The 15274-nt window shown below is 33.0% G+C and overlaps 1 protein-coding gene across 6 annotated transcripts; it reads right to left on the bottom strand.

Moving 5' to 3' along the window:
* Positions 1 to 1688: 1688 nt before the first annotated feature.
* LOC102593530 (F-box/LRR-repeat protein 4-like) lies at positions 1689 to 13479 on the bottom strand. 6 transcript variants are annotated; one of them, XM_015314540.1, is made up of 7 exons: positions 12159 to 13479; positions 8236 to 8460; positions 7991 to 8154; positions 5932 to 6131; positions 5705 to 5850; positions 4030 to 4107; positions 1689 to 2348 (listed from the first exon to the last, which is right to left on the bottom strand). In XM_015314540.1, exon 1 carries the CDS (start codon positions 13382 to 13384, stop codon positions 12290 to 12292), a length of 1095 nt encoding a protein of 364 aa, XP_015170026.1. In that variant the 5' UTR covers positions 13385 to 13479; the 3' UTR covers positions 1689 to 2348; positions 4030 to 4107; positions 5705 to 5850; positions 5932 to 6131; positions 7991 to 8154; positions 8236 to 8460; positions 12159 to 12289. The 6 variants fall into 6 exon arrangements, with proteins under 6 accessions (XP_015170026.1, XP_015170024.1, XP_015170025.1 ...); XM_015314538.1 differs by lacking the exon at positions 4030 to 4107 and having other exon boundaries at positions 1690 to 2348; XM_015314539.1 differs by lacking the exon at positions 4030 to 4107 and having other exon boundaries at positions 1690 to 2348; positions 5932 to 6120.
* Between the last annotated feature and the right edge of the window lie 1795 nt (positions 13480 to 15274).

Genomic DNA, 15274 nt, shown 5'->3' with positions numbered 1-15274 from the left:
TAAGTTTTTAAATATTTAAAGGACTAAAACTGATAAATGTATAGTTAAGAAATTACAATTGATAAATGTATAGTTAAAAGATTAAAACTGAATTGTATAGTTAAGGAACCAAATCTGATAAGTTTTTGAATAGTTAAATGACTAAATCCGACAAAAGTATAGTTAAGGAACCATTTTAGACCGACTCCTATAGTTAAGGAATTATTTATAGCATTTTATCTTCATTATCACATGATTTTATAGTACTTTTGCATTGTTTTTTATTATTTGCTATATTCTCTACATTGTCTCCTTTTTCTATATCAGGATTTGTTGCACTTGAGTCGAGAGTCCTTCGAGAACAACCTCTCTACCTTCACGAGATAGTGGTAAAAGTTGCGTAGATTCTATCCTATCCAAACATCACTTGTGAAATTTCACTGAATATGTTATTATTATTGTTTGATATTGAAATACGTCAAACTCTAATACTTTTTTCGAATTTGAGATCTTGCTTTATCATTATTTTTTTAAGGCGGAATGACCTGGAAGACCCTTATACTTGACTCTGTTTGTAAGTTGAACCCTTGTACTTATGACTTTACCAAATGGATCCTTAAACTCATTCAAACACAATATTTTAAACTTCTTGCCCATCTAATGTGTGTGCGTGTAATACACTCTTTTTACACATGAAATATCACGTCATTTTTTAATGACGCGTCATTATTATTATTTTTCCAATGACACATCAGAAATCAAATTTTAAAAATAAATAATACTAAAAAATAAAGAGTGCAATTTTCTCTCTCTTTCCCATTTCCCACTTCATCTTCTTCATTCTCATCCACCCTTATGCCTCACCCCAAAAATAAAAAAAAACATCATTTTCATCTTTCTTCATATTTCACATTCAAAAGTTTTCTCACTCATAAAATATGATAGATTGTAATTAGCTCTTGCACATGCTTTAGGTTCTTTTTATTTTTATTTGATAAAAAAAAATCAAGAAAGCTTCAAGTTGGAAAAAATATATTTATGAGTAAATTCAAGCAATAGATCTTAAATTTATGAAAATGGTGAATGATATGTTTTCTTGCAAAAGTTTTTTAATTTTATATTTGATGATTATGGTGATGGGGTGTATCTCAAAGAAGAAGAATAGAAAAGGGGTAGGGGCAGGGGTGGGGGGGTGTCTGGGGCGGAAGAAGAAGAGAAAAAGGACGGGGTTGGGGCTGAAGAAGAAGAGAAAAAAGATGGGGTGAGGCTGAAGAAGAAGAGAGAAGGGGTGGGTGGGCTGAAGAAGAAAGGTTTTGAAATTTATTTTTACAAAATTATTATTATTATTATTATTTTATCTTATAATTTTGATATTTTTAAAATAAAAATATTATATTCACTTGCTTTAAAACGCGTGTGGTCTCACATTTGTCCAACTCAATCATTTTAATGCCACATAAGCTCGGTCAATGGTCAGAGGGGTTTAGAAAATAGAGTTTCATCGAGTTTAAGAGTTCATTTGGCAAAGTGATGAGTAAAAGGATTCAACTGACAAATGGAGCCAAGTACATGAGTCTCCCAGGTCATTTCGCCTTTTTTTAAAATGAAACAAAGCATATTATTGTTTAAGTTTCATAGATTTAAAAATAATAATTAAACCAAGCATATCAATTTCTTTTTCACAACATTGGGTTGTTTCAGCAAATCAACTAGGAAATAAATGATAACTGGAATATATAAATAAAACTAAGACCAATGTTAACATACAACAGAAAATGTTTCACAGAAATCAACTGAAGGTCCCAGTATTGTTCACTAGGCAATCACGGAAATCATTTAAGCTTACAACAGTACATCCAAGCCATCGACTGAATTTTTCCGAACAATTTTAATGGATAGATATCTGTCTTGAAGGCATCAAAGTATTGTTGCAATCACTGTAGAGATGTCCTTTTACATTCTCTCCCATTGTGCATTCGGTGAGCGGACAAATTTAGCAGTAGAAACTTCTGGCTCAATTCTGTCTGCACCTTGTTGGTGACATAATACTCCTCCATACTTCTACTCTAACCTGAGTCACATATAACGCAAGATTCTAGGGAAACTGCTATTAACCTGGTGAGAGATTTCATACTCTGAATTGTCAAAATGCCTTTGTTATTCATACATCCTATTTTATCGAAGCCATCCCCCTACACACTTAGGCGAGGCAATAGTTCTCAAAACTGAGTACTATTTTGCAGTGCCCAATATTTCGAGCACAGAAAAATGCACTTGTTCCAAGTAGCAACAACAAGCAATAAATAGCAAATGCCAGATTTTGCAAACTACTGCTGCACCGTCCGTCATCATTGTTCAACAGTTCAAACCTGTCAAAATTGAGCCAACATCAGTTCTGCATTTGCAACAAAAGTTCTTTCGAAATGTTTCACACCCTAATTCTAGGAAAAGATGAATGATGAGTTAAGAACAAAAATGAAAGAGAGTTGGAAGTCAGAACCAGCAGGGTATGTTTACAAAATTTACCACCCCCACCCCCACCCCATCCTCTAGAAAGATGATAGACGAAAAAAAGAAGAAGGTAGTGTCTGGTTTGATTTATTAAAATCCCTGACCTATTTCTTTACGGAAAAGGAAACAGAACTAATAGACTCAAAAACATAATAGTTTGCAAAGCTTGGAAAAAGATACAGAAATATTACTGGTATATCTTACTCAAATCAGCAGGTAGTGAATATCGAGAAAAGAAAATGAAAAACATGGGCAATCACATTTCGGACAAGTTTCACATAACCTAACAATATTTCATGCCTTTAGATGCATCAGTTTGTTATCTCATTTTGACAGAGCCTATCATTTCATACGTTGATACATTACATTCAACGTACGCCCTTTTAAATACTTTGCTGTCATTTAATATCAGAGACAGAACTAACAAGTTTATGATCAGGTTTGAGTAATTTTTTTTTTCACAATGATTCAGAATGACTACTTCCTCTCTTGGAACCTCTTGGTATAACTATATCACCAGAAGGTAAATTTTCATGTGTTTAAATTCTGGTGTATATAATTTTTCATGATTTTTTGACTTGTTAAACCCAAAAAGATATTTTGCATGTTATCTTTCCAATAAGAGGTACACAATTATTTTGAACCTGAAGGGTTAAGGGTATCCAAAATGCTTTTCCTTTAAGACCGGAACAACTTGGGGCTCATTTTGGATCAAACTTCTCAACATGCCAACTAGTTCATCCGTAGTTTGCCAGACCAGTATGCCTTGATACATCCTCCAAAGTACTGAAGACTGCATGAAGTAACTAGAGAAATAGCTTGAGGAAGGTGGTTTTATAAACCCCTTAGTTAAAAGATCGGCCCTCAACTAAACCTCTTTGCAGTTGTGCAAGAGGAAAGTTAGGTCTAAAATGGACACAGAGACCACATATCCATGAGCTGACTAAGCAAGTAAAGAAAAGAACCACTCATGAACAGGTACCAGACCACAACGAAGCTTATGCACATGGAAAAATAGCTCAGAAGTGCATCAATGCAACAAGTGTTCACGGTTAATGAAAACTAAACCAAACAAAACCAATTAAGAAAACCGGCATTTGGTTTTAAGCTTTAAATACCGATTATATTTAATTTGGTTTTACTAAGAAAAATCGAAAAACAACCAAACTGAACTGATAAATTCTACACATAAAATGTAGAACTATTTGAACATATGATATTAGTTTTTCATTAATAATTATAAATCTTACCTTTTAATGATTAGTTTAATTTTATTCTACTTACTTCACAGTTCAATGGAAGTCTATATAATAGCAATGACCACATAATAACCTTCAACCCTAATCCATAACTTACGCAGAAATGATTTTAGTATCCCGGACTATTCGTTTCATGAACAATTAATAAGGTTCATAATCTATGCAACATGGTCTAATCACTAATGCCAAGTGTAAATTAATTGAGAAACATGACCAAAATAATCACATAAAATTAAGACCACCTAAAATATTGTGAAATACGCCAAAAGAAGGTGTGCACCTTTATCCACCATAGCAACGTACAACTGAAGACAAACTAGCCGAGTCTTCCTCTACTTTGGCTTCTGACGGCTGGCACCTTATGAGAAAAGATCTTAGGTTAAGCCTGCCATCATAAGCAAAAGGAAAGGAAGACTCAACGTAGTTCGTCTTCAGTTGTGCATTGCTATAGCGGATAAAGGTACACACCCTCTTTTCGCCTATTACAGAATATTATAGGTATTCTTAATCTATCTGATTATTATGATTGTGTTAATTTACACTTGACATCAAAGCATATAACATAGATCATGAACCGTATTAATTGTTCATGAGATGAATAGCCCAAATTACTGAAATTAACGTAACTTGTATCGCAGTTAAATCTGAAATGAAGTTTGTTTATCGACTGTGATTCTATTTTGATTGTTGTGTATATGCACAACATTATTCAATTAAAATAGTCCTGGTGAATCAAGTTCAAAGTTGATCTTGGTTTTGCGGTCTTAACTCGTTAGTAGTTTTCTTTTAACACATATGTGCTTCCGCTAGTAACAACAATTTGATAAGTGATAAGAGTCATTTATGAATCCTCTATTGAACGGAGAGTTTATGAAATTAGAGATCTTGATTTACGGTTTTCTAATCTGGGCATATAATAAATTGTTTTATCTTTGAGATATTTTTGTCGGCGTGTGAGTTTTCAAATTGATATAGTCTTCTTGGATCATATTATCAAAGGGGGTCTACATTTCTTAAATTTATTTATGAAAACTGCCTATATCACTCAAAATGAATCTTGGCCATCTTAAAATGTGTTGTTGAAGAGGGAAAAAATAGAAAAGAGAAACCTGAGGTTTCCTTGTTTGTTTCCCATCATTCCAAAGCAAGCTCGAGAAAGGGGACCTAGCCTCATATTTATAGGCTCTAAAGCCTTAACCTAGTGTGCCTCCCCATTATGGGCTCACAGGTCTCCAACAGACCTACACTATTGTCAACCCACACCTATCACATGAAATGATACATACCCATATGGAATCCACATAAATACATGACTTGTGTGTTGTCCACCAACTATTAACATTCAGCCAGTTTTGCTAAAAGCATAATAATAAGTTAATATATAGTCCACATTTAAATAATAATTCTAACCTAATGAACTATCTAATCTCAAGAAATGCATCACTCTTTTTCTACTACTGCAGTCAAATGAGGTCAAACTTCATTACAGAAACCTCATAATCACACGAATAAATATTTCCCAGGATGCTGACACTACATAACAATGAAATCACAATGCTTCCACAGATCGTAACTACATATAAATTTCTGAACACTTCAGAGATAGGACACTGAGCTGATAGACCACATCCTCTCTACCTCTAAGGTAGTAGTAAAGTTTGCTTACACTCTACCCTCCCCAAACCCCATTTTGTGGGATTACACTGGGTATGATGTTGATATTGTTCAGAGTTAGGATAGTCCAAAAGGCTACATTTTTCTTTGGTAGAGGAAATCAAGCTGGGGAGAGATTCAAATTTGAGTTGATTTCTAAGATCCCAATACATTGAATTTGGACAGGGTTAACAGTATTTGCATCAAAGGAATTACAACAACTAGAATTTTACTAGATTTTGCTCAAAGAAAAAGAAACTGTAACTATATGATTTAGATGTAATAGCAAGAACATTTTATACCTTACTTCCAGCAATTTTGCAGGAGCGCCTGCCCATACAGAGAGGAGAGAAAGTCCATATTTTTCTCACTGAATTTCTATACTGAAGTTCCAAAGGCAAGACCCGTTTATCAGAAGACGAAAAATTCCCACTCAACAAAAAAACACCTGCAAGAAAACAAACAATTAAGGAATATAAAACAAAAGGCTATAAAGATTTGTTTTTTATTGATGTATAGGAGTACATACCTCTGAGAGTGCAAGAATGGTGGGGTTTAAGATGAACCCCATTTGAGAATTTGCAGAGCAGTGAACCAAAAGCTCGAATTGAAGAAGATGAATACACCATTGCTATTATATAGACTTGAGGTATGCTTGAGCTCAACCAATACTGGTAAGGGAACTAGACATTGCATGGCCACATAATAACCTTCAACCCTAATCCATAACTTACGCAGAAATGATTTTAGTATTCTGGACTATTCGTCTCATGAACAATTAATAAGGTCCATAATCTATGCAACATGGTCTAATGCCAAGAGTAAATTAATTGAGAAACATGACCATAATAATCACATAAAATTAAGAACACCTAAAATATTGTGAAATACGTAAAAAGAAGGTGTGCATATTTATCCACCATAGCAACATACAACTGAAGACAAACTAGCCGAGTCTTCCTCTACTTTGGCTTATGACGGCTGGCACCTTATGAGAAAAGATCTTAGGTTAAGCCTGTCATCATAAGCAAAAGGAAAGGAAGACTCAGCGTAGTTCGTCTTCAGTTGTGCATTGCTATAGCGTATAAAGGTACACACCCTCTTTTTGCCTATTACAGAATATTATAGGTATTCTTAATCTAACTGATTATTATGGTTGTTAATTTACACTTGACATCAAACCATATTACATAGATTATGAACCTTATTAATCGTTCATGAGATACATAGCCTGAATTACTGAAGTTAACGCAATTTGTATCGCAGTTAAATCTGAAATGAAGTTTGTTTATCGACTGTGATTCTATTTTGATTGTTGTGTATATGCACAACATTATTCTATAAAAATAGTCCTGGTGAATCAAGTTCAAAGTTGATCTTGGTTTTGGGGTTTTAACTCGTTAGTAGTTTTCGTTTTAACACATATGTGCTTCCGCTAGTAACAACAATTTGATAAGTGATAAGAGTCATTTATGAATCCTCTATTGAACGGAGAGTTTATGAAATTAGAGATCTTGATTTACAGTTTTCTAATCTGGGCATATAATAAATTGTTTTATCTTTGAGATATTTTTGTCATGTGTGTTTTCAAATTGATAAGTCTTCCTGGATCTTATCAACAAAGTGGGTCTAGATTTCTTAAATTTATTTATGAAAACTGCCTATATCACTCAAAATGAATCTTGGCCATCTTAAAATGTGTTGTTGAAGAGGGAAAAAATAGAAAAGAGAAACCTGAGGTTTCCTTGTTTGTTTCCCATCATTCCAAAGCAAGCTCGAGAAAGGGGACCTAGCCTCATATTTATAGGCTCTAAAGCCTTAACCTAGTGTGCCTCCCCATTATGGGCTCACAGGTCTCCAACAGACCTACACTATTGTCAACTCACACCTATTACATGAAATGATACATGCCCATATGGAATCCACATAAATACATGACTTGTGTGTTGTCCACCAACTATTAACATTCAGCCAGTTTTGCTAAAAGCATAATAATAAGTTGATATATAGTCCACATTTAATAAATAATTCTAACCTAATGAACTATCTAATCTCAAGAAATGCATCTCTCTTTTTCTACTACTGCAGTCAAATGAGGTCAAACTTCATTACAAAAATCTCAAAATCACACGAATAAATATTTCCCAGGATGCTGACACTACTTAACAATGAAATCACAATGCTTCCACAGATCGTAACTACATATAAATTTCTGAACACTTCAGAGATAGGACACTGAGCTGATAGACCACATCCTCTCTACATCTAAGGTAGTAGTAAAGTTTGCTTACACTCTACCCTCCCCAAACCCCATTTTGTGGGATAACATTGGGTATGATGTTGTTGTTATTGTTCAGAGTTAGGATAGTTCAAAAGGCTACATTTTTCTTTGGTAGAGGAAATCAAGCTGGGGAGAAAGATTCAAATTTGAGTTGATTTCTAAGATCCCAATACATTGAATTGGACAGAGTTAACAGTGTTTGTATCAAAGGAAATACAACAACTAGAATTTATTTTATCAGGTTCTGCTCAAAGAAAAAGAAACTGGAACTATATGATTTAGATGTAATAGCAAGAACATTTTATACCTCTCTTCCAGCAATTTTGCAGGAGCGCCTGCCCATACAGAGAGGAGAAAAAGTCCAAATCTTTCTCATTGAATTTCTAGACTGAAGTTCCAAAGGCAAGAGTCGTATATCAGCAGATGAATGCCATGAAGAAGACGAAAAATTCTCAGTCAACAAAAAAACACCTACAATGAAAATAAACAATTTAGGAGAATAAGGTATAAAGATTTGATTTTTATTGATGTATCATGTATGGGAGTACTTACATTTGAGAGAACAAGAATGGTGGGGTATATGATAAACCCCATTTGAGAATCTACAGAGAAGTGAACCAAAAGCTCGAATTGAAAAAGATGAATACACCATTGCCATTCTATAAACTTCCAATTGGGTCTCTGAAGATTTCGATTTTACCATCAGAGTTCCGTTGGATGCATTTGTGCTGTTTGATCCAATTAACAGTAATCGAAAGGATAATATCAACTAGGAGGCTGAACCTCGAAGAAGAAGATAGCTATATCAGGGCAATTCCGAGATAGAAGCTAAGAAGAACAGAGTAAAAGAGAGAAGAGAAGAATTATCATATATCATTCAATGCCTTAACAATTGTATTACATCTCTATTTATAGAGTTGAATTGAAAGCTAAAGCTACAATCTAATGAAATAACTGCTCTAACAAACTCTAACAAACAATGAACAATGATAACTGTTTTTGTGACTAATGAACAGTAGTAACTACTTTTTAATATTCCTAATCATCTACGCTCATCTACGCATTGTATCACTGTTCAATCCTAAATCCTAATCAATCAGGATACTATAAAGTTTTCTTGAATAGCCAAAGATTGCCAGAGGAATGGAGAGCTATATATAAGCAGCCGAGTTGAAACTTAAAACCCCTAGTATTTTTTTGTTTGAGAAATTACACAAACTACTTGAAAAGGAAAAAAAATTATTTTGACCAGGCTAATTTTTTTTGTTTGAGAAATTACACAATCCTACCTGAAAAAGAAAAAAAATTATTTTGACATTTTTTTTGTTTGAGAAATTACACAATCCTACCTGAAAAGGAAAAAAAATATTTTGACCAGAGTATTTTTTTTGTTTGAGAAATAACACAATCCTACCTGAAAAGGAAAAAGAATTATTTTGACCAGGCTAATTTTTTTTGTTTGAGAAATTACACAATCCTACTTGAAAAAGAAAAAAAAAATATTTTGACCAGGATATTTTTTTTGTTTGAAAAATTACACAATCCTACGTAAAAAGGAAAAATAAATATTTTGACCAAAGTATTTTTTTTTTGTTTGAGAAATTACACAATCCTACCTGAAAAGGAAAAAAAATTATTTTGACCAGAGTATTTTTTTTGTTTGAGAAATTACACAATCTACCTGAAAAGGAAAAAAATATATTTTGACTAGGGTATTTTTTTAAGTTTGAGAAATTACACAATCCTACCTGAAAAGGAAAAGAATTTATTTTGACAGGGTATTTTTTTTGTTTGAGAAATTACACAATTTACCTGAAAAAGGAAAAAAAATTATTTTAACCAAGGTATTATTTTTGTTTAAGAAATTACACAATCTACCTGAAAAGGAAAAAAATATATTTTTGACTAGGGTATTTTTTTTGTTTGAGATATTACACAATTTACCTCAAAAGGAAAAAAAATATTTTGACCAGGATATTTTGGACGCCAGAACATGCAGGGTTTGTTTATAAATTTATAATCCCCCCTACCCCACCACTCCACCAAGAAAAATGATAGACGAACAAAAAACGCAGCATTGGCTTTGATTTATATAAAAGCCCTTTTAGTATACTGTAAAGAAGAAGTTTACAGAAAAGGAAACAGAATTAAGAAACTCAAAAACATAATAGCTTACAAAGCTTGGAAAAAGATATAGAAATATTAGAGCTATATCTTACTCAAATCAGCAGATAGTGAGTATCAATCAAGAAAAGAAAATGAAAAACATGGGCAATCACATTTTGGACAAGTTTCACATAACCTAACAATTTTTCATGCCTTCAGATGCATCAGTTTGTTATCTCATTTTGACAGAGCCTATCATTTCATACATTGATTCATTACATTCAAAGTACGCCCTTTTAAATGCTTTGCTGTCATTTTATATCAGAGACAGGACGAACAAGTTTATGATCAGGTTTGAGCACATGAAGAGAAGTAATTTTTTTTCTCACCATGATTCAGCATGACTACTTCCTCTCTTGGAACCTCTTGGCTATAACCATATCACCAGAAGGTAAACGTTTATGTGTTTAAGTTCTGGTGCATATAAATTTTCATAATTCTTTGACTTGTTAACCCAAAAAGATATTTTGCATGTTATCTTTCCAATAAGAGGTACACAATTATTTTGAACCTGAAGGGTTAAGGGCAACCAAACTTCATTTCCTTTCAGACCGGAACAACTTGGGGTTCATTTCAGATCAAACTTCTCAACATACCAACTAGTTTTTCCATAGTTTTCCAGGCCAGTATGCCTTAATAAATCCTCCAAAGTAGTGAAGACTACATGAAGTAACTGGAGAAATAGCTTGAGGAAGGTGGTGTAATAAACTCCTTAGTTAAAAGATTGGCCCTCAACTAAAACCTCTTTGCAGTTGTGCGAGAGGACAGTTAGGTCTAAAATGGACACAGAAACACATATCCATGAGCCGACTAAGCAAGTAAAGAAAAGAACCACTCATGAACAGGTACCAGACCACAATGAAGCTTATACACATGGAAAAAGAGCTCAGAAGTGCAACAGGTGTTCACAGTTTGGTGAAAAACCAAACCAAACCACTTGGATTATGAAAACCAGCAATTGGTTTGCTTTGGTTTTAAGCTTTAAATACCTACTATATTTGGTTTGGTTTTGGTTTTACTAAAAAAACTGAAAAAATAACTGAACTAATAAATTCTATTCATAAATTTTTGAACTATTTGAATATATGATAGAGTATTAGTTTTTCATTAATAATTATAAATATTACCTTTTAATCATTAGTTTGATTTTATTCTACTTATTTCACATGCTTTATAACACTTATAAATTCTAATTCTTGAAAAATATGCCCAAACCCAACACGTCTAATCATCTATATGTGGTGTGATGTATTGCCAGTCTTAATTTTCTTTGCTAAGACATCCATCTACTCTTCAATGGCTTGCCCAGTTAGACCATTCTATTTAAAATTATATATTGCTTCTATGGATGTTAGACATGTAAAATGGAGTAACCTCTACAGTTATGCAAATTAACATGCTAAAACTTTGGAATATTGTTGAAAAATCATAAAATATTCAGATACATTCATCTTGTGATAGTAAAGAGAAATTTGTCGATTCCTAATGTTCATTTGAAATAGTTGTCTCATGTCAATGTTATTTTACTATTGGCAATTCATCATTAGCTAGTTATAAACCGAACCAAACCGATGGTTTTTTATTTATTTGGTTTGGTTTGGTTTGATTTGGCTTTAGAAATTTAAAAACTGACTAAATTGATTTGGTTTTGGTTTAAATCAAAAACCGATCCAAACCGAACAATGAACAGCCCTAAATGCAAGCTCAATTTTCTCAGGAACGAGGTTCCAAGATATGTTTCTGTTGTGCTATTTGGAAAGTCAGGTGATTTGTAGCCCAAATATTCTAGTAAAGTAGGACATTTGTCAGAGGTGTACATGATCTCATTCTACCTACCTGAGTTGAACCAGCTTTTCAAGAATTACAGAATACAGAAGAGGAACTGTGTATTCTGAGAACGTCAAGCATTACAAGAAAGCTATACCAAAGCATAGTTCATGATACCGCAGCAATGGTATAGGTTATTTCCTTTTTCTAGAGAAGAATTACATTTGTTTAGAGTACAACAGATTAACTTAGAGAAACTGAAGCAGGCCACAGAGTAGAAGTGGTCCTACTTTCAACAAAGGTTAGATAAACTTCCGTTCATTTTTTGCTTAGTTCCATTTAAGGAAGTGATTCTTGGATTACCCTATCTCAAATATCAGCTATATTCAGGATCAAAATTGCAATGTCTATGCACAAGGTTAAGCATCCATAGGCCATGACAATAGCAGAGTAGCCAAGTTAATTAAAAAGTACCCTGTACATTTGTTTTACTAATACGACTACTTCAACAATAAATAATGGGATCTGGGCAGAATATGCACCTGAGGTAATGATGGGGAACTGTGAATGAAAGACCCGGGTTATAACTGCTAAGAGGTATCCATAAATGAGAGAGGACACTGAAAACATATTAATCCATTCGAAACGAGACATTCAACTCCCCTTTCACCTGTTATTTCCAATCTATCCAACAGTGTTCTCTCATGATACTATCCTGCACTTCCATAGGTACCCACATCCTTAATCTTTTGTCAACCACAATGTATTCTAATGTTTGACATCCTAGTACCAACTCTTCCAAATCATATCCACTAAGCTTTTCACAACTAGTCAAAATGAGCTCTTTCAATGACCCATGCTTTGTCAAAGTACGGACGCCTTCACCAGTGACAAATTCACAGCCAGTTAAATTAAGAGCATCCAGATTCTTGCAACCTTCAGCTAGAGCAACAACAGTAGCATCAGACACATTTACAAGCCATGACAAGTTCAACCTCTTAAAACTCTCACTTGAAGCAATAGCCTCACCAGCTAAATCAGTCACATTCGGTCCACATTCTGCCAAATCCAATTCCTCCAAGCAACATAATTGCATCAAACTCAACACCCCACAATCCGTAATCCTATCACATTCAGCAAGAATTAGTTTCTTCAAGGTCATCCTAAGAGGTCCTCCTGTTAATGATTTCAAACCCGCATCAGATACCAACCAACACCCCTGTAGATTCAAGTACTTCAAAGAGCTAACATTTCCAATAACTCTAAGTGCTTCATCACTAACCTTGTCACAAAAACTTATGTCTAAATGTATCAACTTAGGCAAAAAGCTAACAAGAGAAACAACCCCAGCATCCCCAACTCCACTTCTCTTTCTCAAAGAAACTGTATTGAGATGAGAACAACCCATTGCGATGAAACACAAACCATTTTCATCAAAATCATCCAAGATTAAACTTTCATCCCTTTCATCATAAAATTTGCTCTTTTTCTTGAAATTAAGGTTAAGAATTTGGATCCTGGGACATTTTTCAGCTAAAATTTCAAGATGGGTGTTCGTGATTTCTTCAGATGTATCAAATTTTAGCAAATTTGGGAATCTTGGAAGGAAATTAAGCAAAAGATTGGGTTCAAAAACACGTACAGATGATCGAGTTATGCCTTCAATTTTGAGCCACTGCTTACAAACTTGAGAAATGGATCTTCTACAGGCAGAGTCGTGAACCCTACTCATTATCGAAGCTAAAACATCATCTCCCAAATTTTCCATTCTCAATTGCTACATAGTGCAGATAGTGTCTTTATTTGTAGTGATTTTTTTTTTCATTGTTCTTTTGGATCATTTATAAATACAGAAATATGCTCTCTTGCATCAGCTTATACATGCCTTTAATATTGGACATGTATAAAATCAAACCAATAACACAGTATAAAATTAAACAAATAACACACATTTTACCTGATATATTAAATGACAAACCCTATATAAAATGCATGTTGCATATTAATGATTGTTTGGTACGAAAAAAATATATTTTTCATGAAATTTTTTATCCATGTTTGTTTATAAGTGAAAAATTGGTTGTTTATAAGTGGAAAATAAGTTAGAAACCAAACTCCATTAAGACATGACTTGGATTCAACATTCGAACTGCGATCCAATCTGAATCCTGATATCCGAACCTAGACAAGACCGATTCAAAACATTGATTTAGAAAATATTTTAAAAAATATTTAAGCCAACCAAACATAAAAAAAAATGAAAAATATTGTTTTCCTTTATACCAACCCCTATCTCAATCTCGATATCCGAACCTGGACAAGACCTTGACTAATTCAAAGCATTGATTTTGAAAACATTTATGAAATAATTGAGAAATATTGCTTTCCTTGATAACCAACATGAAATAATTGAAAAACATTGTTTTCCTTTATACCAACCCTTAAAGGAATAGTATTTAATTTATTGTTTTTTTTTATTTTCTATCTGGTGTTCGGTACCCATATTTGAGTAAGCGCACAAAGACGAGTTTTAGGGCTCATAACTAAAATGATCATTTTTTCCAATATAATGACTATTTTTATTATAAGGTAAATATGAATGACTAAAATGACCAGTTTTTCATATATTAAGAACTATTTTAATTACACAATATATATGAAGGGCAAGATGAATCACTTTTTCTAAACAGTAAAGACTATTTCAAAGTATGTGGAAAACTAGATGAATCACTTTTTCTATAAATTAAAAACTACCAAAGTATTTCAATTACATGGTATAAAAGAAATCACTTTTTTTATAGATAAAAAATTCTTTCATTTATATATGATAAACGGAAGTCCGGAGCCAAAAGGACAACTTTTTTCTTTCAAAAAACTAAAACGGCACATCAAAAATAATTTAACCAAAAGGGCAAAATCGCTCCTTCAGGAGCGATTTTCTTCTGACAAAAGTTGTCATACATTAAAAAAAAAATCTTTTTTTCTTCAAAATAGCAGCGATTTTCTCAAAAAAAAAATCTTTTTTTCTTCAAGATTTTCTCAAAAAAAAATAATCTTTTTTTCGTCAAAATCGCTGCTATAGCAGCAATTTTGGTTAAGAATTTTTTTAAAAAAAATTAATTTAATATTCTTTTATTATTATTTATGATATATAATTCAATTTTCCTCATGCTTCAACAATTTTATTGAGTATACTGTCCGCCTTGTTTATCATTTTTATATTATTAATAATTAACAATAGGCATGAATATGCATGAAAATAATAGCACTAGGCATGAAAAAACGCTGCCCCTGCAACGATATGTAAGGAAAATAAAAAAAAATTAACAAAATCGCTGCCCTGGCAGCGATTTTTCATTTAAAAAAAAAAAAACTTTTAGACAAAATCGCTGCTAGGGCAGTAATTTTTCGTCATTGTGTCAGAGGGAAGTCGCTTCGTCAGGAGCGATTTTGCCCTTTTGGTTTTAAAAAAATTTGATGTGCCCTTTTGGAATTTTTGACAATATTTTTTGCTCTTTTGGCTCCGGACTCTGATAAACGGAGGGATCACTTTTACTATACATCAAAAACTATTTCAATTACATACATATCTATATCTATATATAATAAGCCACAATGCAAAGATTTTTATAGTATTTAGTTACATTGTAACTATCTT

Source organism: Solanum tuberosum, unplaced genomic scaffold (assembly GCF_000226075.1).
Source record: "Solanum tuberosum cultivar DM 1-3 516 R44 unplaced genomic scaffold, SolTub_3.0 scf00306, whole genome shotgun sequence".
NCBI lineage: Eukaryota > Viridiplantae > Streptophyta > Magnoliopsida > Solanales > Solanaceae > Solanum > Solanum tuberosum.
The sequence above is the reverse complement of the archived record's forward strand: the minus strand, read 5'-3'. Positions and strand labels throughout refer to the sequence as shown.